A 23,865-nucleotide genomic window follows, 5' to 3' on the forward strand; every position below is an offset into this window, starting at 1 on the left:
GTCAGAAGTATGGGATTATAAACTCATGATTCTGAGCCATGTGAGTTAAAAAACAGAAAGAAACAAATCTGACTGTATTTATTTCTCAACTTTATTTTTTTACCATTTTGTTTGTTTTTGTAACCTTAAATAATCCTAGTTGTGTATGTTCTAGAACAGGGGTGTCAAACTCAGTTCCTGGAGGGCCGCAGCCCTGCAGAGTTTAGTTCTAACCCTGCTCCAGCACACATATCATGTAGTTTTCAAATAAGCCTAAATGATTAGATTAGCTGGATCAGGTGTGTTTAATTAGGGTTATATCTAAACTGTGCAGGACTGTGGCCCTCCAGGAACTGAGTTTGACACCCTTGTTCTAGAATAAATTATATAATATCAGGCACATATGTTGAACAGGCACATATCTGTAATAAATCTAACACATACAGTATCTAACAATGTAACGTATTCGATTACGTAAGTGCTTAATATTGAAGAGAACATCTACACTAACACAGAACATTTCAACAGGAATATATATGAAGGATAGCAGGTGTAGTTCCACTAAATTCATATGTCTACAACATATACAGAATAACTGGATCGGCATATTAGCTTCATCGTTAAACTCGTAATTGTTGGCGTACACAGAAAAAATACTGTAACACGAAATTAGCATCTAGACGCCTTAGGTTGACTTAATACTGCACTGGATAAAGAACATTTTGCATTGCACATAAGACAAATGTAGTTACAATATAATCAAGACAAAAAGACAACATTGTAGTGTCATACATATTGACAGAAACAACAATTAAGACTTTACTTACCTAAAACAACAGAACAGTGAGACATGAAACAAGACCCCCTAAATCAGTCATACAATTGAATATTTCAGTGGTAAAATACTTTCTCCTATCCCATGCAGCAATTTATTGATTGATTTTCTGAGGAGTGTAAACATTGGCTCTGCGGCCCTTTCCTTGGTTTATTCAAGCCATACCTAAAGAGATATCCATTGGCTTCCCCATTTATCCAAATGGCAGCTGCTCAGCTGGTGCAAGACCTCTGGAAGTATCTACTATCTTTGAACATGAACCGTTCTAGATTAAGATTTTTTTTTTCTGATCCAATCATTTCAGCTGTGTATGCCATGTGACTGTTAACTCTGGAGCCACTGCAAAATTACATTATGCTGACAACACTGATTGGCTGATGGCACAACAAGAACACAGTCCCAAGCCCTTCACAAGCGACTATCCTGAGTGGCACAAAAGGCAGCAGACGGGGGATCTGTCCTTTTGAGGCTTTGAAGAGCCCTCCAAAAAATCACTTGGCAAAAGATAACTATATCAGAGAACACAGCTCATTTTAAATGGAAAATAAAAATTAAAATGGCACTTCATGTCAAAAAGGTTGGTAACTCCTGGTGTAGGCATCTGTCTACAGTGGCTAACTGAACCTTCCTAATCACCCGAACCTTGGCTCATTGGCTTAAGCTGTCCAAAACAGCAACTTCTTACTCAACAAATGCCATGCATTTGGGCCAGGACTACCTGCTTGTCCAAAAAATGGAAGACGGAAGAAGTGTTTGGGAAACTTGTTTGGAAACAGCAGATCGGTTTGGTGCTACTTGTGGCTCAACAATTATACTTCAGCTTTAAGCAGAGTCAGTAGAGTCAAAAGAACCAGTAATGACAAAGTTGGTGCTGCCAGGATGGGAACTCCCTGACTGGACGGCTTGTTGCCTGAGGTCATTGCAGATCAGGACTAGTTGATTGCTCTGGGCCTCGGACAAAGAGCTGCAACTCTGGTAAACGCTGAAATTGGTCTTTCTCCCTGGAATGTTGCCTTTCTCACACATGGTCTTCACCATCTTTGCTAACTTGTTCTTTCCCAGAGCTTGGCAGTTGTACCAGTGCAGGGCGGCGAGGTTGACCACTGGCTTGATGGACAGATAAAAGGGGGCATCTTCAAAGAGCATTGCTTGAGGTCTGCGCTGAGCATATTCCTTGTAGTCCTGCACAGGGCAAGTTTGAGGAGCATGTGGGGTAGCGTAGATGCGGTACTCAGTCGTGGACCTTCGGTTCCTGGCATTAGGGTCAGTAAAATCCAGGTAGGTCCACTCCAAACACTCTAGTCCTGTTTCTGTGGTGAGCAAGTGCACATCACCCCATTTGAGTGTGGAGCTATGGAAGCCCGTGCAGTGGCCAAAAGCCTTGGTGTTGTTGAGCCACACCAGGTTAAGCAGACCCTCAGGGTTGAAGCGACTCAGAAGCCCCCGTTTCCTTAGGAGCAACTCATCAGCAAAAGTCAGCTTCATTGACTTGTGGGGTTTGTTGCCTTTGCCTTTGAACTTGAGCTCCAACTGCTTTTGCTTGAGGGCATCCTGGGATCTCTGGAACTCCCGGTCTCTTGTAATGCTGTAGGCGTAGTGATGCTCCTTCAGATAACGCTCCAGGCCACACTGGTAGTTGGCCAGGCTGTTGGGCTCATACTCCGATCCATCCCTTTGACGTGCATCCACAAAGAAGGAGGCCAAGTAGATGTCCAACTCTTGGCAGGGGATGTAGTAAATCTCTCTGGTCTCGGTTGGATACTTAGAAACCAGGAAGTCCCGAAAGTTGCGAAGAGCTGTTTGGGTGCTGCGAATGGTCTTCTCATTCTGTTCTCGGTATGCTCTCTCATCCATGTCTGCTGAAAGGGAAGAAGGTAGTATTTTCATGTCAAAAAATGTTTTGCTTAGAAAAAAAATGGATCTTAGCCACGGTAGACAGCATATTTGGTTTGACATGAATACAAATGCATTTCTGTCTCTCGTAAACATACAGGTTTAAGGCAGTGGTTCCCAACCCTAGTCCTCAAATACTCCCAATTCTTTTGTGTGTTTCCCTAAACAAACTTACCTGAATCTACTCATCAACTCATTAAAAGGGACTCAAAAAACTGAAATTGGCAAAATCATTTTTTCCAAAAAAATACCAAGCATCAAAAAGGTTTGACATTGTGATATTCTATTTATTACTCACAGTAACAGTCATTGAACCTACTGGTTCATACAATGCAAGTGTAACATCATTACGCACTTATTTTTACAGTCTGCACCTTGGCAATCTTATTATATGACACTAATCTGGTGTTCAGAGAGGAAGAGGTGTAGTGTCAAAAAGTACAAACTTACATTGAAGTTTGTGATGGTAGTGAGCATGCAATCATACAGTTATTAATATCAGTATTGCCGATTTACCTAATGTTTAACACTGAAGTAAATACTGGTCAACCAAAATGATAATGATTCAAGGCATACAAAACAATTATTTGATTTCATTTAAAAGCCAAATTGGCCAAGAACAACACAACAATTGATTGAAAGTTTCCGACAAATGTGCTGCCATACATCACTCACTTTGTGATGGATAATGGCTGAAGACAAAAGAGATCAAGGCCTGAAATGTGACGAGAAATACAAGTGTTCTTTTAGAGTGGTCACATGTCCACTGTAAATCAGATAAGGTAAATGTTTTATTTGCTGACGATTGGTAGAAGCTCCCCCTTTGCTTTCATGCTTTTAATCTTGGCTTTGATGCTGTCGTCCATGGCCTGTCGGCATCTGACTGCATAGTGGGCCAATGTTTCCTCCTTCTCGTCCCATGGAGGCAGAGCGTGGAAGACTTCAGGAGCCGCCAAGCTCAGTTCTGCAATGGCTGCTGTTCTCGAAATGGTATTGCGGTCAACGCCAACTCTATCAAAAGCCACTTTCATGGATATGCTACGTCGAAACTCTTGTAGTGCCGCCATATATCGTGCAATCACACCCACAACGTTTTTCACTGAAAAATAGTAACATAATTCTTTAGTTAAACTCTACAGACTGGGACAAAATTTTACTTGAACGACAATCAAAATCTAGCATTATGTTTCATTAATAATGAGTTTTAATTCAAATTTAGCAAATCCCAGTTCATCTATTGAGCTCTTCTAAGATAGCTAGACTTTGGATCCAAATCTCGGTCTTACATTACTTACTTCGGACACGTGTGTTCTCGCCGTCTCTGCTTCTCTTTGACGAAATCTTGATGGACCTCTGCCTGTCCAGTGGATGCAACTCCACTTCCTCAAAAGAGTCGAAGAGGGCTGGTGAGTCAAACACAGCGCCCTCTTCAGGAATGGAGGTGATAATCTGATGTGAGCTTCCTGCCTCCATTTGACTTGATGAAACTGTCCTCTTTTATCTACCAATCAGAGAAAACAAGACAATCCTTATCCAAATTACAACCTGCATTCTGATCTCCATGCTTTCCTTCATATCATACAGACTAGTTATTATCCAGAAATGCGTATGATGGGACTGTAAGGAATAGTCACCTGGCCGAAGTTGGTCTTGCAGGAAGTCACAGATGAGCTCAGCCTTCTTGGTGAGTTCCTGTTGCAGAAGCTCTTTGTCTTGCTTCAGGCTGCTGATGGTTTCACCCATCACCTCATTTTTGCTTCTCTCTGCCTGCAGCAGTGCTTTCAGTCTCTCTATTTCATACACAGCTGGAGAAACTGTTAAATAGAAACAGAGCTTTACCTCAGGAGTTCCTACTACGTCTGGGAAGATATATCTAAATGTTGTTTTTGTGTGCTAATCTGAAATTTGCTTAAAAAAATAAATACTTAACAGAAAACAGAAATATATGGCTGGTGGTGAATATTTAGGGTTGCCAACTGATTAGAAATTTTAATTGAATAATGTTAATTAGGCAAATGAATCACTGTTAACTACATAATGTATATGTACAGCAGTCAAGTTTATCTGTGGTAGACCTTAGAGCCATTTACATTCCATCTGCAATGTCTAGAATTATTAGTTTATGTGCATCTTACTGTTTTTCAGCATCATGATTGTTTTTAGCCACTTGATTTTACTGCACAGTAGCAGTCTGAATTGCATTTTTTTTTTTTAATCATTCAGTCTTTTCAATGTAGTAACATATCAAAACACATCACTTCTCTTTCCAGTACAGTTTGTTTTGATTGCCATGTAAAATCTTCAAATGTGATCCAGTTATAATTTTTTTGTTGTTAGTTTTTTTTACTTGATAAAACTACCGTTTTGGACGGATTTATTTGCCTTTCTTTGAAATGGTTCATTTTTCTGCGATTTTTTAGTGGGTTTATTTACCATGACCTATTCAAATACTATTGTGATTTCATTAAAAAGCCATACCTCAAAGTAATGCCACCAAATCATTAATACAGACTGGTAAAAGCAAAAACCAGTAATAAAAATACATTGAATAAAGAACCAGTCTTTAAAAAAAAACTCAAGAAGTGGACAAAAAATCTGAATAACTTAATCAATTGATTCAAGGCAAAAATGGATTACAAACAACATTTGGTCATTGATTTTATTGTAACGCATCAGAAAATGACAAATAAGACCACTTAAGACACACCAGGATGATGGAGTATTTACACACTTGAAAATAAACATCAGTCTTTGTAGAAGTGCTAAAATAAGTTCAGCGTCAGTGTGTAGGTACAAAAACAAAACACTTTTAAAACCAGTCAGGTGAAGACTTCCTAACCATTATGAAAAGACTGACCTTTCATAACCATAATAAATGCTAATGTCATTTTTTTCCCCTTTACATTAAACACTTACGGACAATTTGATATACCTACCAGATGCCAGTTTTTATAAGAAACATAATACTTGGTTGTGAAACATGATCTGACTTACTGAGCCTTCAAGTCTTTTAGAGTCTGCTTTACTAATGTCATCCAAAGAATTACATTAAATATCATAAATACGGGAGCCCTTGAGTGATTTTTCACTACACACTCATTGCAAAATCTCATAGTCAGAAATTTTGGGATATCGTGAACACAGAAGTTGTTAATTGTCTGGTTCTTTATATTGAGTAACCTAATCTCACATTTCTGGCAGTAACTTTATACGCTGATGTTTGGTCTACATGATTTCACTTAGGTAAAAATTACAAATTTAATAAGAAACAGTGGAGTAATAAAACTTTGTGGGATGCTTATAAACATTTTTTTCTGCGAGTCATGCACAAGGAATGACGCTACTGTAAATTTAGTGTGATGCTGATTGATAAAACAGATCATCCCATGGAAGCAACAGAGGAAAAAAAGTTAGAAAAAGCAATAAAATACAGTTTAAGGTGGTTTTGATATAGTGATAATTCACATTTTTATATTTAAAGATATTGGGTATGAGTAAAAACCATCAAAATGGTTTGAGAAAACTCAAAATATCTCTTCTTGATTGTTACAATGCTACATGAATACTAACATGAATACACACTAGACTATTTTAAAGGTTTAAATGGTTATAAACAGGTTTGTGTTGACTAAACATGTCAATAGTCAGTAACTGTAACAGTATAGATGATGTTGGTTTTGTTGAAATGAATGGAATGGAAATAGTTCATGTGTCTGACTGTGAATCTTTCATCTGTTAGTGCTGCAGTAGCTAAACTGAATCAACTTTAAACGATTCCAAACTGAATCGTTCATGTCCAAGACACCGACCGGTGGCTTCCATTCAACCACTGGTTTCCTTTCAGCCGTATGTATAATGATAGCATTTGCACGTGAATGGAAATTTTTGGGAATCAGCAGTTACATATAGGAAGGGTCATTTTTGCCTGAAGATTGTTCGTCACAAAAAATAAAGGACTCTTGAGAAGATTCTTGCTTCTTTTTCTGACCGATTCGAAGCCTGCATTTATTAATACAGGCCTTCTTCAGCTTAGATGACTCCACAGGTGTCCATCCGTCTATAGTAGAACAACGCAGAACATATGCTGCAAGGAAAAAAAGAAAATTACATTTTAATTAAAAATATTTTAGAAGGAAAAAAAATAAAAGGCTTAGAAACAATAGTCACGAGTCTTTGTAATATAAAGAATATTCACAATATAAACTAAAATGACCGAATACACTTTTATTAAGTGCATTTTATTATTTTATTAAATTTAAGCAATGTTTTATTAGTCTCTGATTTAAAACAGTTGAATCAGTTCTGTGAATCAGTCCGGTTCAATGAACCGATTCAAACTTTGACTCAGCGATGTGTTTGTATCATCACTCAAAACTATCAAGCCATGTGGTATTTTTTAATGTTTCAACAAAAATATGTGTGTAAACATGACTGTTTCTTAATGTTATGCATTGTTATATCTCAGTGTAATTAAATAGTTTAAAAAAATACTAAAATTCTTTCATCATCTTTAGTGAAAAACAGTGTAAAACATCCTTGATTATTTTAGTGAGATTCTTATTTATTTATTTATTTTTAAATCTACTTGATAGTTCTGAGAAAAAAAATTAAGCTATTAAGAGTGAAAAAGCATAAATATTAAGATATATATATTTAATATCAGCAAAAGGCTGGAGGCTTTTAGAGACACTACTGTTCGAAGGTTTAGGATCAGTAACATTTTTTAATGTTTTTGAAATAAGTCTCTTGTGATTATCAAAGATTCATTTATTTGATCAAAAATACAGTAAAAACAGTAATATTCTGTGAATTTTTTTACAATTTAAAATTACTGTTTTCTATGTGAATATATTTTAAACGTAAATTATTTCTGTGATGCGCAGCTGAATTTTCAGCATCATTACTGCAGTCTTCAGTGTCACATGATCTTCAGAAATCATTCTAACATGCTCATTTGCTGTGCATTTATTATTATTTTCAATACTAAAACAGTTTTGCTGCTTAATACTTTTGTGAAGGTAACATTTTTCAGGATTCCTTAATAAATAGATCAATTTAGTTCAATTTCTTTGAATTATAAATGTTGTTTATCTCACTTTTGATAAAAATTGTAAATTGAAAATAAATAAATAAATAAAGTCATTGGAATGGAAAAATGCGCAGCCCTAAATCATTTCATGATGTTCAGTAAAAGTCAGCTGTCTCATTTCAAATACTCACACATAATCCCATCCACTCTTCTTCTGTCCAAGATCTTTTTCCCGTCAGGTACTTTCCCCCTCTTCCCAAAAGCGACGGCCCCGTTAAGGTCCTCCTCGCTGAAGAAGTGCTCGAACAGCAGGTGGAAGAGTCTCATGCTGTCCTGCCGGGACTCCTGCAGCATGGACGCCAGTTTGTAGTGCGGCAGGTAGAGTCCGCTCCCCGGAAACAGCTCCTGCTCTCCCAGCCGGGCCGGACTGGACAGAGGCATCTGCGTCCGCTCGTGAAAGACCAGGATTCGATCAATGACCGTCTGCAGGTTTTGCAGAGTTATCGTATCTACATAAATAATGAGACATGCATTAAAAAGAATTTCCCGGTTGGCAAATCTGACAGCGCATCAGTCACAATTACAATAAACTGAGGTTGACCTCGCTACTGATGTAGATTTGTATTGGACTGCTAGCTCACCTATACTTGTTATAAACTCTTCCAGGTGTTTTCTCTCTTCAAAATACCTCTCACTGCTTGGACTGAGATCTGACGGACAGAACTGCTCTTCTGAACTGTGTGCAGCTGGAATCAGATGCTCTGTAATACATCAAATGAGCGTTTTAGGAGCTTTAATAGAGGATGAGCTCTTCCTTCCAGAACAATCAGCAGGCAGAAACCAAATACACAACACTTCAAACCAAATGCATTTTCCACAACAACTGGCGAGTCCACAGACAATAAAGCCATTTTCATCAAAGAAATTTTATTTTATTTGCCATGATGCAAAGTTTCCTCCAAATTCATTTGCCTTCTGCAGATTCATTCATTATAAAAATAAATACAGAGGAAAAATTCAACTAGTGTCCCACAGCACAGCTGTAGTGTTAAGGTAAACATCACAAAACCTGTCAATATATTGTGCTTAAAAAAAAAAAAAGATTCATTAAGATTGCTTGCATTCCGACATAAAATAAGCACATTTTCCTGCCAAACTCTAACATCTTTCTAACAACAGTTTTATTTTTTTTTCTGATTACTTTTTTTTTAATTCAGCAAAAATTAAAACCAGAACAAAACTACTACTATAATGTAAATAATACATATATATCTATTTTTATAATAAAAATATATAAAGTTTTATATATATATATATATATATATATATATATATATATATATATATATATATATATATATGTATGTGTGTGTGTGTGTGACTGTAGTAAGAAGAATATGATTTTTCGTAACAGCTTAATTAGAGTGTTACAACAATTATCATAAAAATCTCAATGCAAAAAAATAAATAAATAAATCAGTGTTTCTTAAAATAGTCGATGCAAACCATCGTTTCTTATTCCCTTCTTTTAATTTAAGGTAAATATGAGCTGGATGGGTTATTGACAGGTTTTGTGAGATTTACCGATTAATATAAAACTGCAGTATTTTTAGAGCTTAACAAGTTCTTGCACACAAAAAAACTAACCATGGAGGGCTTTCAAAATCACAGCATAATCCATCTTCTCCTGTGAACCTGTAAACAGAATAAAATTATAGTTTGTCCGCATAAACATTATGAATATTATCTATTAAGCATTTTAATGCATGCTTATGATAAAACACATAATCATATGCCACTTTTAACAACATTAAATCTACTGATATCCATTTTCCTCTCAATAAAGAGAGAACGTGTCAAGAAAACTCACCTGTTATTTTCGTTCGGTTTATTTGGAGTTAAAGCAATAACAGCCTCATCCATTTCCATCTTGACTGAAATGTCAAATATCCCCAGAGTCTCTCGGGAAAACAGCTTAATGCCTTATTGCAGAATGGGAGAGGACGCCATCTCATTAACTAGCTTACCAAGACTAAATAACTGCCTGTGTGAATTTATTCATAATGTCATGTTGAGAGAGAAACTCACTTCCCAGAAAATAGAATTTTACCACAAAAAAGTAATCATAATGAAGCACAAATCTAGGATTAGTGAAAAAACTTAAACACAAATTAAAAGATAATAGTTTCATTTTTTACTTGGCCCTCTTGTCGCAACTGTTAGCAGAAATAATGTAATGATAAAAAGAAATTGCATCACAAATATGAGAAAGTCACATCTGCACTTGATTTCTTTTTGTTTCACCTGTTTTAAGATGTACAATCAACTTAATTAAAATGAGGAATACATTTGCTTACATTGTTTTTATGAAATCAGACATTTTCAACAACACATAATTCTGGAATAATTTGTTCTGGTTTTTTAAATAGAGTACTAAAAAATAAATAAATAAACTGGGATGGATTTAGTTTTGTTTTGTTTTTTTTAAATAAGGCCTACATCAGTTTCTAATGTGTCTGTGTCAGTCTGGATCTGGATTTCTATACATCCAGTTATGGCCAATGAAAATGATCCTTCTAGTCCTGATGCAAATGTTCAATTTTAAATGTTTCAATAGATGCATGAAATAAAATTGAGATAAAATGTTTAAGTATTGTGTTGCATTTACTATTTCATGTAACTGCAGCAGCGAAAATCCATAAGCAGCACTAACATGCTGCATCCATATTTACATAAAGCTGTATTATCATTAATGCAGTCATTCTCTTTCCTTGTTAAAGGAATAGTTCACCCCAAAATCACATTTTCTAAAACGTAACACCCTCAGGCCATCTAGGATGTAGATGAGTTTGTTTCTTCATCAGAACAGATTTGGAGAAATGTAACATTACATCACTTGTTCAGCAGTGGATGCTCTGCAGTGAATGGGTGCCGTCAGAATGAGAGTCCAAACAGCTGATAAAAACATCACAATAATCCACAACACTCCAGTCCAGCGAATAGCTGCATGTTTGTAAGAAACAAATCCATCACTAAGTTGTTTTAATTTTAAACTGTAGCTTCTGGTCTTAATATGAACCCAAAATCCATAATAACGTGTCCTCCAGTGAAAAAAGTCCATCTTTTCTTCTCACATTAAAGTCCTCCCACAGATTTATTTAGAACAGTTCTGGCTTGTAATCAGTGCTTCATCTGTACATTTTTCTCTCCTGATTCAGACGAGACGACTTTATCACCGGAGGAAGCATAATTATGAATAAAGGACTCACCTTTTAGAAAGCAACGATTTGAAGTTAAAAACATCTTAATGAAGGATCATTACAAACACGCAGATTTTCACTTCATAAGACATTAACTGATGGACTGGAGTGGTGTGGATTATTGTGATGTTTTTATCAGCTGTTTGGACTCTCATTCTGACGGCACCCATTCACTGCAGAGGATCCATTGGTGAACAAGTGATGTGATGCTACATTTCTCTAAATCTGTTCTGATGAAGAAACAAACTCATCTACATCTTTCATGGCCTGAGGGTAGGTACATTATCGGCAAATTTTCAGTTTTGAGTCAACTATTACTTTAAAGAAAATATTGCAGGCAAAAAGCTAATGTTCACTCCCAGCTCAAATCATTGCTTGAATGCAGCTTTCTTTTTCTTTTTTTTTTTTGCCAGGCTTGAATCACTTCTGAGGTTTAAGCAACGCCCAGTCTGTTTCATGTCCATTGTGTAGTGTTGGGTTACGCTTCTGCGGTGGGATAAATCTAATTTATGGCCTTGACTGAGACAACGTCAGAAATGTAATTAAAAAGATCAATATGAGGCAGCAGTCCACCCACGCCACACACAGCACTCACACAAACACATGCAGAACATACCAACCTTTCTGGTTTGTTTGCTATTTCTATGCAAGCAGATCATAAGCAGGGTTTTTTGTTCAAACTATTTAAGATGTTACCGTTTAAAATGATTTGATTTGCATTCAGTGTGTGATTGCTGTTAGGCACAAAAGTGCCTGGCATGATTAAATAATTATGCAGAAGCATTCAATTTGCATTCAGCAATGTTCAAAGCAAACTGAATGTACGTTTCATGAGGCACCAGCTTTGGTTCTAAGGCTCTGAACGATTGAGCGAAACTGGAATTTCATTTTTTACTATTATTTATAGCACCTTCTTGTTCACTCTGAGATCATTAAAAGGTTTTATGTTCATTTCAGCCGACACTAAGAATAATATGAATTCAAACACAGTCGCTACAACAAGTAATGCATATCATTGCATTAGATAAATGATCAATCCAAGTGTCCTTTATCTTATAGACATATTGCACAGGCATGCCTTTCAAGCAAAACATTAAGAAAGATTCAAAAAATAAAACAATAGAAAAGAATGTGACAAATAAGAGCGTCCAAGATTTTCTAGTTCTTAGAAATGTACTTTAGTATTCATGTTGGTTTTGTAAGGTTTTTTAAAAAAAGTGTATTCCATCCATTTTCAAGTACAGTTTATATTTAATGACTGGTGTGTAACCATCAAGTTAAAAGTTGTATTATTTTTATTTTTTAAGAGACTTGTTGCCCCAATGAAGGCCTGAAGGGGTCCTGTGATCATTTCCTGTTATATGTTTTTTCTGTATGCATGACCAAAACAGAAACTATTAATTATTGTTTTTGTAAATTAAAATAAAGCTAAAATCAAATTTAGGAAAAAAACAAACAAACAAAAAAATATAAATGTTGCCTTATCAACTAACTGAAATAAAATAAATGGAAGTACTAAAATTACTAAAAACAAAATAAAGCTAAATACAAATTTTAAAAAATCTGATATTTCTAATATTAAGTGGAGCAGTTTTTTAAAAAAAAAACAATATTTCTTCTAAGAAATAATAACTACTTAAGGTTTTATTTTCAAGAATTTCATTCTTTTAATAAGTTTTTTTCCTCATTATAATATCAGTAAAGTTGTACCACCCTGGCATTTTTGACATGCCAACATTCATATGCTTTTATTAATATCAAAATTATTCAGAAATTAAAAACACGCCTATCCCACAAAAGGTGTATTCAAGTAATTGTATTTGTATGAATGTATGTAAAGGACAAACAGGGGCCAGTTGCATAAATTTAGCCTCTGTGCCAAGCGGTAATCAGTCTTATTTTTGGGATTTTAATCTAACTGAATTTAAAGCATATTACCAGTCTTAAAGAAAAACTAAATGACTAACTTCTAAGACTAGTCTAAAGCTTTTATGCAGCCGGCCCCTGCAGGAGTGTCAACAGGCTACTACAACTAAAAACCACCAGTCTGTTAAAAGTAACTGCAAAAATGGCTCAGTTCAAAGAAAACCTTGTGCAGGATTTATATGCAGAAGTCACATGCGTGTTCTTCTAATGCAATGGCATTCAGAAATTTTAAGTGTGACTTAACCAACAACATTCCTAGCCCCTTCTCATCACAAACTCCAGGACATTTCGTGCAGATAAGGTCTTTACCTGTGTTGTCTGCTCGAGCTTCTGTATTAAGTGCTTGTGCTGCTAGAAGATCCATCTCAGGGTTCACACCCATAGAAGCCTCTCCGTAAGACAAAGAAGACCTGGGATACTCGTCCCTGTGCAGCACCCCCATAGCGTCAATCCTTCCCGAATGGGGCAAGGTGGCCACACTCTGACTGCAAGCTGGGTTCGAGTTCATGTGCATTTTGTTCTGGGTCACGTGGAAAGGTGCACGCAGGGGTTTAATCATGGACGAAGGAGAGCTGTCCAGCGGTGACGAGGACACCGTCATGGAGTCCCCGTCCACTGAGGAAGGCTTCTGGGACATCGAGGACCTGGATGATGGTGTGTTCTGGACGTGGGGTTTGGGCGACTGCGTAACGAGCTTCCCGTCCGAGCTGCTGGGCATCTGAGGGTTGGTCACACTGTAATAGTCTTCGCCTCGCTCTTGTTTGATTTTCTTCAGCGCCGGGTCCGTGCTGTCCTCGGTTCCCGGTCCTTTTCCGGTTCTTTTCCTGTGCGCGACGCTGGAGGTGTGGTTGAACTCGGAGTCGCCGTCTTCGTCGGTGGCCGAGGACTCGCAGACGATGTCGTACAGGTGGCTGCTGTACTCCTCGCCGTTGTCGTCCATCTCGGACGGTTCGCTGCAGTTGGAGATGTCGCAGGAGTCATGGATCGGAGCGGGATCGCTCTTGTTTTTCGCGGCGCTGCCGAGGAAGCGCTCTGAGGTGTTCTGCATGACGGAGACCGCTTGGATCATGCTGTCCGTGTTGATGCTCCGGCTTTCTAGGTTGCGCTCCTTGCTTGTCTTTTTGCAGGTGGTGTTAAGGGGCCAGTGGTAGGCGTGCCCCGCGCTGCAGCCCCACAGGGCCGTGAGGGTCCCGTGAGAGCCCTCGTTCAGCATGTGCTTGAGGTTCGGGATCAAGGTGCAGATCGTCCCGTGACTGTGGGCCCATTTCACCAGTTTAGCCAGACTGTCCGAGGAAGTGTGCAAGCAGTCCTCCATGTTGAGCCTCCTCCCCTGAGATGACAAAATTCATTCGTTTTTCAATACGTTTTTTTTTTTTTTTTTTTGCATATGATAAACTTGAAATGGCATCTGCAACCGATTTAACTTCTGAAACATTCACAATAAGATCATTTATATGCATTTAGAAAATTAAAGGCGAAGAATTTTCATATCATGCCAACTTTAAAGAAAAAGGGTGAGATATAAGATAAGGTATTTGTTACATTTTCAATTCAACTTTTCGGCTTAATTGTTTTAATTGTTAGACTGATAATATGATTAGTTGTCACATTAACAAAAGATAATATCTTTTAAAATAAAAAAGCATTTTCACAGGTCAACAATAGAATACTATACTTATATCAGTGTGATCAGCTACTCCTTTACAATAAAGTACTGTGACATTATAGTATGATAAAATGATGAAAATTATAAATCGTTCATTTTTCAAAACAAATGATTTTAGCATTTTTTTTATATATGTATATTTTAGGCCAGGACTTGATTTTACCAACACAATAAAAGCAACAGTGTGTACGCAAGCAAAAAAGGGTCACACATCTAAGCATCCAATTAAAAGTATTTAAATTTAATAAACAAATGTTAACAGGTTTCTATAATTAAACAACAACGTCATAAAGGTCTCTTATATTTCTCTTGGCACCAAACTGTGCCTAAAATTATATGTATTTTGTGTAATATTCAACTGAGAAGACATGACTGACACTTTAAAAATCTGGACATTCAAAATTTAAACCTGGAAATAAATAAAATGTTTTGGGGTTTTGAAACATCATTTAAAAATGATGACCTATTTTGGGGTCACTAATGAAATAAAAAAGTGGCACTGAAAATATCTGAACTTAATTTGCAGAAAAAGCTAGATTTCCTTGTAAGACGCTCTTTGGATCTTTCTTAAATCATGCCGGAGAACATGATTTTCAGCTCTGTTTTGTTAGTTCTGTTATTAGAGTGGGTTGCAATTAAAATGATTATCATAAAATAAAATAATGCAGAGTGAGACTCGGTTCACTCCAAGGACTGTCGACTGGATGAAGCAGATGTCTTGGATGTTTTGCTGTCAATTATAAGCAAGGACGGAAGTTTAAACGGATGAAGCAATATTTTCTTTTTTTCATCTGATATCCAGTTATGACATTTCATTTATAAATCTTTGTAAAAAATAATAATTGTTCACATCAAGATCATTAGGATACATTTAGAAAATAAACAGGGTTCATGCCGACTCTGAAGCAAAAAAGTGATATTTATATTTTACTTTAATATTACATTGTTTAGGCTGATATATATATATATATATATATATATATATATATATATATATATATATATATATATATATATATATATATAATGTGTGTCATTTGTAAGTCACTTTGCATAAAAGCATCTGCTAAATGATTAAATCTAAATAAAAAAGCACAGGTAAATACACGTAAATCAACATATTTTAGCCAAAAGATTAACCTTGAAACAAAGTACTGTGCCATTATGGTGTAGTGATGTTATTTCAATACATGCAATCGCACTGAATAATTAGCGTATTAATTTATCACAGTCTTCAAAACAAAAGCATGGAATTACCGAGGTACTTTTATTATTATATTACTTTTTAATAGTGGAATAAGCTGAAGACACACTCTTTATCACCAAGAACATCACAAGCTCAGTGCCCACAACCATTGTTTACTACATTAGCTCTCTTCTCGTCGGTTTTAAGACACATAACGCACCGATGTCGGGGTTTATCTTCAACACAACACGACTCTGTCTGAAAGCCGAGCGAGCTGCCGATATTCACCGCGATTCTGCTCCTCATAGTCGCGTGTGTGAGTCCAGGAATGTTGTGGCTGCAGGCAGCTGTCTCGGTTTTGACACAGAGCGCGTCCCGTCCGTCTGAAGAGCTGCATACACACAAAGAGCCGAAAACAGCATCATGTACCTTCATACGGGACATTCCCCGCCGGCGGCCGCTCACGCTCGCTGCTCGCTCACTCTGTGCTCGATACCAAACATCATTTGTCAGTGCTAACTCTTCATTTGTCCGCGGTTCTTCTGTATTTGACAGTATTTTATACAAAAGCCATTAATTTTGCTTTTGATGGACGTGTAGCGGGTACTTCCGCTATCAACGGAAGTACGTGTCCGCGATAAACGATATCGGCAATGTGCATGCATGAAATTTGTATTTAATTTATTACACAACCATGCATGACAGCACTCAGCATTTCTGTTAAACTATGCATTTGTATTTACAATAATAGTCTGTAGTCGTGACGAAAAAGACGTTTATATCAGAACGTTAACTTGAGTGAACACTTCAAATGTTCTTAAAGAACACGTGTTTAGAACAATTAGATACGTTTGTTCTTTGCATTAATTCGAAATATGCTTAATAATAAAAAAAAACTATATACATAATTTAGTTTTTATTCGCAAAAGTGAAGCAAAAATGCATTTTACTGTCACACAATGTGAGCGTCAGCTTGTTCCGACACAAATTTTAGCTTCCTATGAAGACAGAAAATTAAAATGTACTTTAATTATACTGTGCTGATGGTTTAAAATGTTTTTTTTTCTAACCAGTGGCTTCCTAAATCCATTTTCAAGAAGAAAATACAAATACATAAGCGTCAGTGTTCAAATCTCAGAGTTAAATGTCCATCCCTTAAAGAACACTAATTACTATAATAAAACATGTGCTAGTAATAATAATAACCATACAAAGATTTTGAAAGCTTCTTACACTATTGAAACGAGTTCTTATGTTAATTTGGTTAAATTTAGATTTTACAGTAACTATAGTCATCATGTTATGTTGATGGAAACTTTGATTGCACCATATAATCATTGCTGTTAAGTGTTCACCATTTGTTTGAATTCATGTCATTAACTAATTTTTACCGTACATCACCCTTTACATAGTCACCACTGATAAGCTACTCCTAAATATAATGTAGAAAATTTAATTTTCTGTGAAGCTGCTTTGCAACGATTTGTATCATGATAAGCGCTATACAAATAAACTTGAATTGGATTGAATTGAATTAGCATGGTACATTTTTGACAGATTTTCAGAATGATGTTGCAGTAATATATACTATTAAAGAACATGCAGCGAAGAACGTATAAAGGAAAATCCTTTATTAAAATTAGTATCAGTTTAACAAATGTTTTAATGCAAACAGTGAGTTAGAAAAGAGATCATGTACATCATGTAAGGCAGGAGATGATCACATCACAGCTTAGACTTCATCATGGCCATCATCTTCTCCAGTTTGATGGCAAGGCCCATGTCTCCCTTAATCTTCAGCTTTCCAGACATGAAGGCCATCGTAGGCTTTAATTTCCCTATTGATAAAGAACATGGTGTTCATCAGCGCTTATTCAGATTCAAACCATCCTCTATGATCTAATCACGTCAGTAGTGTGTGTGAAGTGCATCAGCGACACTTTGTCTACCTCCGAACATCTTGATGAAATCTGCACTGTCCAGCGCCATCACGACGTCAGCTTTGACAGGCGGATCCCCGCTGCCAGCACTTCCTGCATCGTTCTTCAGATCAATGTACCAGACTCCAGCGTGTTCACCTGTCAATCATGCCAGCAAACGTTAATACAACACAGATCTGATGTGTGGGACGCTTTTTCAGTCAGGGGTCTCCAACCCTGCTCCTGGAAAGCAACCGTCCTGCAGATTTCAGCTTCAAACACACCTGAACCAGCTAATCAAGATGAGGTGTGGTGGGGCGCGGCTGGAGCTGAAGTCTGCGGGACGGTAACAGTAGTTGAGTCTTGATTTGATATTGCTAGTCAGAAGTAGGTGATATTAGGGGGTGGGACATAATTCTATAAAACCTTTAATGGGACAAAACTGAGATAAACCTGCGAGTCCAAGATGTTTTTGGCAATGACTTTCCCATAATTTTGACTAATATTTTGTAATAAGCTTGTAAATCCGGAATGACTCATAATTTGGATTTTTCTTTACATAATCATGACAATATCTAAGTTTTTACTTTACATCACAATTTCGATTTTTTTGTATGTGTGTGTGTCATAATTCAGACTTATGTCATAATGACTTTTTATTTCATAAAGACTATCTCATAATTTTGACTTTTTGTCATAATCGTGAGATTAAAAGTCATAATAAGCTTGTAAGTCAGCAGTGACAATCTCATCATTTTTATTTGTCATCTCTAAAATTGACTTCATAATATGACCTCATGAGATTTGTATTAATTATGATTTATTAAAGCATGTTTTTTTTCCTTATGAGGCATTAACAGGCCTTCATACCCTATTGTTTAGTATTCACAGTGTTTTAACTCGCAGACACTGACTGAAAGCCGTGAAATGTTAACTCAAATGTTTTAAATATGATATCATAACTACCTGATAAATCGAATCTGTACACTCCTTGTGTGGTTTTCACTATATCTGGACTGAGAATTCCTCTGATTATGTTGAACATGTCAGAAATAGGTCCCGTGGCGGCAGAATCTGCTTTTCCACTTTTGAAAGCCGGAGTGGCACCTGAAGAGAGAGAGTCAATCAATAAGAAGAACCAAATTGGATGAAATGTGCTGGTTATGCCTCATAACTCACCGTGCTCCTCCATTTGCTTGGCCAGATCCTCTGGCTGTTGATCCAAGAAAAAGTCAGGAAGCAACGGATGACCTAAAAAAAGAAGAAGACATGTTTTATGTGATGTGTTTCCTGTAATATGTCAGAAATATCAGGGTATCAAAAAATACTTTGAAGTGCTTTGAAATAGCCTAACTTTTATACAAATCACATTACTGATATTCATAATGATTGAAAAGGAAAATGCATTACTTATTTGACCACATTAACATGAAATATTAATACTGCATAACCAACCTGGCTCAACAGCATACACATCAAATTCCTTAATGCCCTCCGTTTTGAGAATGTCCTCATCAATGACAAACTGTCCCGTGAAGCTGGTGGGTTTTTTCAAGATGGCGTAGGCTGCATCAGCCATGATCTCCACCTTCCTGCACTGTTTACCAATCCCAGAACCACCCAACATGTCCATGGCTGCCGTCTGGATGGCTGAGGGGAGATGATGCAACAAGAGTAATTCAGTTATCATTGTTGTAATTCACTTCGTTTTCACAGCATTTTTCAATACATACTGTTCTAAAGCTCTGAATATCAATTAAAGGTTCAGCATACGAATCTGAATGGTGCATGCGCACCATTTTCATGAGAGACTTCCGTTTCCTGGTGTTCATTTGCATACAGTGCCACGAATATACACTCATTTACATTTATGAATTTGGCAGATGCTTTTATTCAAAGCTAAATTTGCATTCAAGGTATACAATTACATTATATCACCTCTAGCTTTCCCTGAGAATCGAACCCATGACCTTGTGTTGCTAGCGACATGCTCTACTGTTTGAGTTACACTCGTCTCCGTCAGACACAAATCATCATCGCTGGAACACAAGTCATGTGGATTTAGCTTAGAAGATAATAAAAAACCATGGGTAATGTATATTAAATGGATATTTAAAAAAAAAAAACTATTTTTAAAGTAATTTTGGAATATGGAGCATTATACTATACTTCAATTATGAAAAAGTGAAAATTATTTTTGACAAGAAAAAGAATGTGGGACGGGTTGAGTTTCACTTATGCGATTATAGTTTTTGTAAATATTTTGAATTAGATTTAATTTTTACATATCTGTTTTCATTTTAAGTTACAGCAATTTTGTTGAGTTTTTGTCATTTTTATTAGTTTCTTTTTCTTTTCCTTTGTTAAACTAAACTAAAATGATAAATGTTATATTTAATTTATTTCAGTTAACATATAATGTTTAGTTTGAAATAATGTTTTTTTTTTTTTTTAAGATTTACTTTATGATAATAACACTAGGGATGATTTTATCCTTTTAGAATCTATTTAATAATAAGAATTTCAGAGAAATGCCAGTGTTCTGCTCCATTTTTTTCCATGCAGTTACTTTAAAAAAAAAAAAATTAAATAAATAAAATTATATATATATATATATATATATATATATATATATATATATATATATATATATATATATATATATATATATATATATATATATATATAATAAAAGTATTATAAAATGACTGCTTGACATGCGAGTATAACTGTCTTTGGTTCTTCAGAAGCTCTATATATGTGCATTGATCAGCGTTTATACGTGAACGAAAGCCTAAATGAATCTGTTTATTAAATAAAATAATTGCGTCTCTTCAGAAGCCTAGGTTTGAACTGCTCGATTGATCTGAATTACCTTTAAAATGTTTTGTTGGAATAGACTTTGGTTGGATGGACAGAAACCATTAAAAACCACTTCAGTACTGTTTCGAAGATGAATGAAAGTTTTATGGGTTTGGAACGACACGAGGATGAGTAAATAATGACAGAATTTTTTTTTTTTTTTGGTGAACTATCCCTTCAATATTCAACTAAGACTTTCCTTTGTAGGAGTTCTGTAGATATATATTACAGAATACAGAATCAGCAATACTCCACTCATGCATTAATGATCTCTGAATTGAATTATTTAATGACTTATTGTACCTGTCTTGGGCCATAAGGCATTAACAGCAATAGATCCCTTGAACTCTTCGGCCATTCCAAGAACACACATGGACATGCCATACTTCGCAATAGTGTACGCTACAAAGACACAACGGAAAACAAGATCAGTGTCATTATTTGTCACTATTATCAAATAAATGTTCAGTGTTAGTCTGAAACCAAAGGCCTAGAGCAGTGAATGTGAGAATGCTCTTGCGCTCACCCGTGTGGTTTTTGAACCAGATGGGATTGAGGTTTAGAGGTGGGCTGAGGTTCAGTATGTGAGGGTTCTTGCTCTTCAGAAGATGTGGAATGCACAGTTTAGACCTGCAATGAAAACAGCGGCCACAGTTAGAAGAGCTCATAACAAGTTAAGCTCTCCTGACAATATCTGTGACAAGTCTTCGACTAGCAAATAATTCTGTCGTTTATTGGGATCATCTGTCATTCTAAAAAAAATAACACTTTTACTCACGTCAGGTACGTTCCCCTGAGATTGATGCCTAGCATAAGGTCGACTTTCTTCATTGGAGTTTCCAGAGTTCCTGTTAAATTGATTGCACTGGCATTGTTTACCAATATGTCAATCCCTGTCCACAGCACCACAGAAGACAAAAGACAAATTACAACCTGAGTGCTAAGAGTATGAGACATTTCAAATGCTGTAACTCACCTCCAAATTTCTCCACGGCTTGTTCTACGGCTTCATTGATCTGCTTCTCATCACGGACGTCTACGATGCACGGCAAGGCCTTCCCTCCAGCAGCTTCAACTACCAATCAGACATTATTTGGTCACAGACTTATCACATGAAATGATTTATGAAACATTTAGCAATGATGTTTTTATCAGCTGTTTGGACTCTCATTCTGACGGCACCCATTCACTGCAGAGAGCAAGTGATGCAATGCTACATTTCTCCAAATCTTTTTGCATGCAGAAACAAACTCATCTACATCTTGGATGACCTGAGGGTGAGTGCATTTGCAGCAAATTATCATTTTAGGACAAACTATTTCTTTAAAATATAAAAGTTTTTAACTGTATATTGATCAGATAAGCCTTGGTGAGCGTAAAAGACTCCTTTTAAAATTTGTATCCATCCTAAACTTTTGAATGGTAGTGTAGGTTCTGCATATTCATGCTGTGAAAGTGTTTTATCAAAACTCTTTTAATTGATTGTCATGAAACAAGTTTGAGATGACCTTTGCTTTGTGACACGGTGCGTGATCACGATGGAAGTAGCTGTTAGAAGAGGAGTACTGTATGTTGTGTCCAAGAGGTGATGCACATGGTCAACAACAGTACTGTAATAGCTGCAGCATACAAGTGATGACTGATTGGCATTAACAGCCTGTTAATCAAAGCCACAATCACTGACATGATTCCATGGCACGGTGGTGTATTGTGTCACAAATAAAACAACATCATTAATTCATTGCATGATGACAACAATCCAAGTGGGTGACAGTGTCAGGAACATTATCTTGGCGTACTTCAGGCCTGGTAATACCCATCAGTTTTCACATCAGTGCTATAGCCTGTAATGATATCTATATAAACATCAGTAAATGCATTGCATGGAAGACGACTCACTCATCAGGATAATGGGTAATGCAGAAACATACTGGGAATTTGGCTATTAAACGCTGTTTTTAAAAACAAAATAGTTATAGCTGATGAGAAAGTGAATGGGATTTGGACTCCTGAACCTCCTTCATCTCTGTGATGTTTGTGTGTAGATGTGTGTGAGAGTAACTGCGCTCACTCTCTGCAGCAGCTGTGTAGATGGTGCCCGGCAGTTTGGGGTGAGGATCAGCGGTTTTGGCAGCCACGACCACATTGGCACCGTCCCGCGCAGCTTTGAGCGCAATGGCCTTGCCAATACCTCGACTCGCTCCGGTAATGAAGACAGTACATCCTGCCAGCTTCCTAAAATGAATGCATATGAATCATACAACAATCGCATCAAAATGTAATTGATGCACTATACAAACAATGACGGACAGGCAAAACATAATGGTCAGAGATGGATTTTTATGCATAATTATTTTGCATAATTGTGTCCTTTCTTTTTGTCTCTCCATAATTAATCCGCTATGACTTCAACAAGGTCACAGAGGCTCTTGTGTGTATATATATGATGTTTGCACTTTTTTAGTCCATTTTGTCCTATGTTTCATAAACCAGCACTGTATAATATAACAATGTTTATCGCATGGTTGTTTGCGTTGGAATATTTTTTTTATACCTGCGCATAAGAATTTAGGGTAAAGGTCAAATTAATTAAAAAATAATATAAACTTACTATAATAATGGAAAACAGGTTTCGATAATCTTCTGAAATGCCAAATCAGTTTTAACAAATTGCAGTTAAATTAGTTATGTAGGCTGGAATCATTTATCAACACAGTCTAGCCCTCTTATGTCATTCATAACACAGCTGAAATCGCTCGTGAACGAGTTTAGAAGTATTTTAATACTTGTCAACAACAACTTGGTTTATTAAAGTGCGATAATGTAACGTTAAATCACAAGGGCTTATAAACAAGAGACAAACTCACCCCGTGTTGTGCAGCATTGTGGCTCCTGTGATACTGTGTCTGATCTGGGGACGGAATGCACTACAGGAGAAATGCGTGTAACATAAAACTGAACAAGTGTTGTGCACTCCAAAGCGCTCCAGACGAACACGAAGGCTGTGAACTCGCCCTTTACTCCAGTAACAGATTCCACTGCGCCACCATTGACTCTACTTCCGGTACAGCCGTGAGCGCGCGCCTGCTTTTAAAGACACATTCCAATTATGCGACAAAACATCAAATACTCTGCAAAAAACAAAAACACTGGAGAATTGAAAGGGGCAAAAAATGAATAAGTTACATAAATAAAACAACAGATACTTTGTTAATTTCTGTGCTATTCAAAGAGTCTAGTAATGCATGATTTCACTAATATAGCATATATAACAAAGGTGTGTTATTTTGTTATAAGTTATGATAATTAT

General features: G+C 36.5%; 2 protein-coding genes across 7 annotated transcripts; both read right to left on the reverse strand.

The window, feature by feature from the left end:
• Positions 1-344: 344 nt before the first annotated feature.
• On the reverse strand, positions 345-16,416 carry LOC109062794 (uncharacterized protein KIAA1958-like). Of its 6 annotated transcripts, XM_042764761.1 has the most exons (6): positions 16,063-16,188; positions 13,232-14,252; positions 9,384-9,431; positions 8,378-8,497; positions 7,928-8,245; positions 5,338-6,791 (listed from the first exon to the last, which is right to left on the reverse strand). In XM_042764761.1, the coding sequence occupies exons 1-6, from the start codon at positions 16,078-16,080 to the stop codon at positions 6,607-6,609; spliced, it is 1,710 nt and encodes a 569-aa protein (XP_042620695.1). In that variant the 5' UTR covers positions 16,081-16,188; the 3' UTR covers positions 5,338-6,606. The 6 variants fall into 6 exon arrangements, with proteins under 6 accessions (XP_042620694.1, XP_042620693.1, XP_042620691.1 ...); XM_042764762.1 differs by lacking the exon at positions 9,384-9,431 and having other exon boundaries at positions 16,063-16,187; XM_042764760.1 differs by lacking the exons at positions 5,338-6,791; positions 7,928-8,245; positions 8,378-8,497; positions 9,384-9,431 and adding an exon at positions 345-2,673 and having other exon boundaries at positions 15,995-16,197.
• A 967-nt stretch (positions 16,417-17,383) lies between these two features.
• LOC109062795 (hydroxysteroid dehydrogenase-like protein 2) lies at positions 17,384-23,634 on the reverse strand. The gene is made up of 11 exons (XM_042764763.1): positions 23,423-23,634; positions 22,627-22,790; positions 21,532-21,630; positions 21,334-21,448; positions 21,082-21,185; positions 20,859-20,957; positions 19,149-19,343; positions 18,873-18,944; positions 18,660-18,800; positions 17,724-17,852; positions 17,384-17,612 (listed from the first exon to the last, which is right to left on the reverse strand). The coding sequence occupies exons 1-11, from the start codon at positions 23,437-23,439 to the stop codon at positions 17,500-17,502; spliced, it is 1,248 nt and encodes a 415-aa protein (XP_042620697.1). The 5' UTR covers positions 23,440-23,634; the 3' UTR covers positions 17,384-17,499.
• Between the last annotated feature and the right edge of the window lie 231 nt (positions 23,635-23,865).

This window comes from Cyprinus carpio, chromosome A10, assembly GCF_018340385.1.
Source record: "Cyprinus carpio isolate SPL01 chromosome A10, ASM1834038v1, whole genome shotgun sequence".
Classification (NCBI taxonomy): Eukaryota; Metazoa; Chordata; class Actinopteri; order Cypriniformes; family Cyprinidae; genus Cyprinus; species Cyprinus carpio.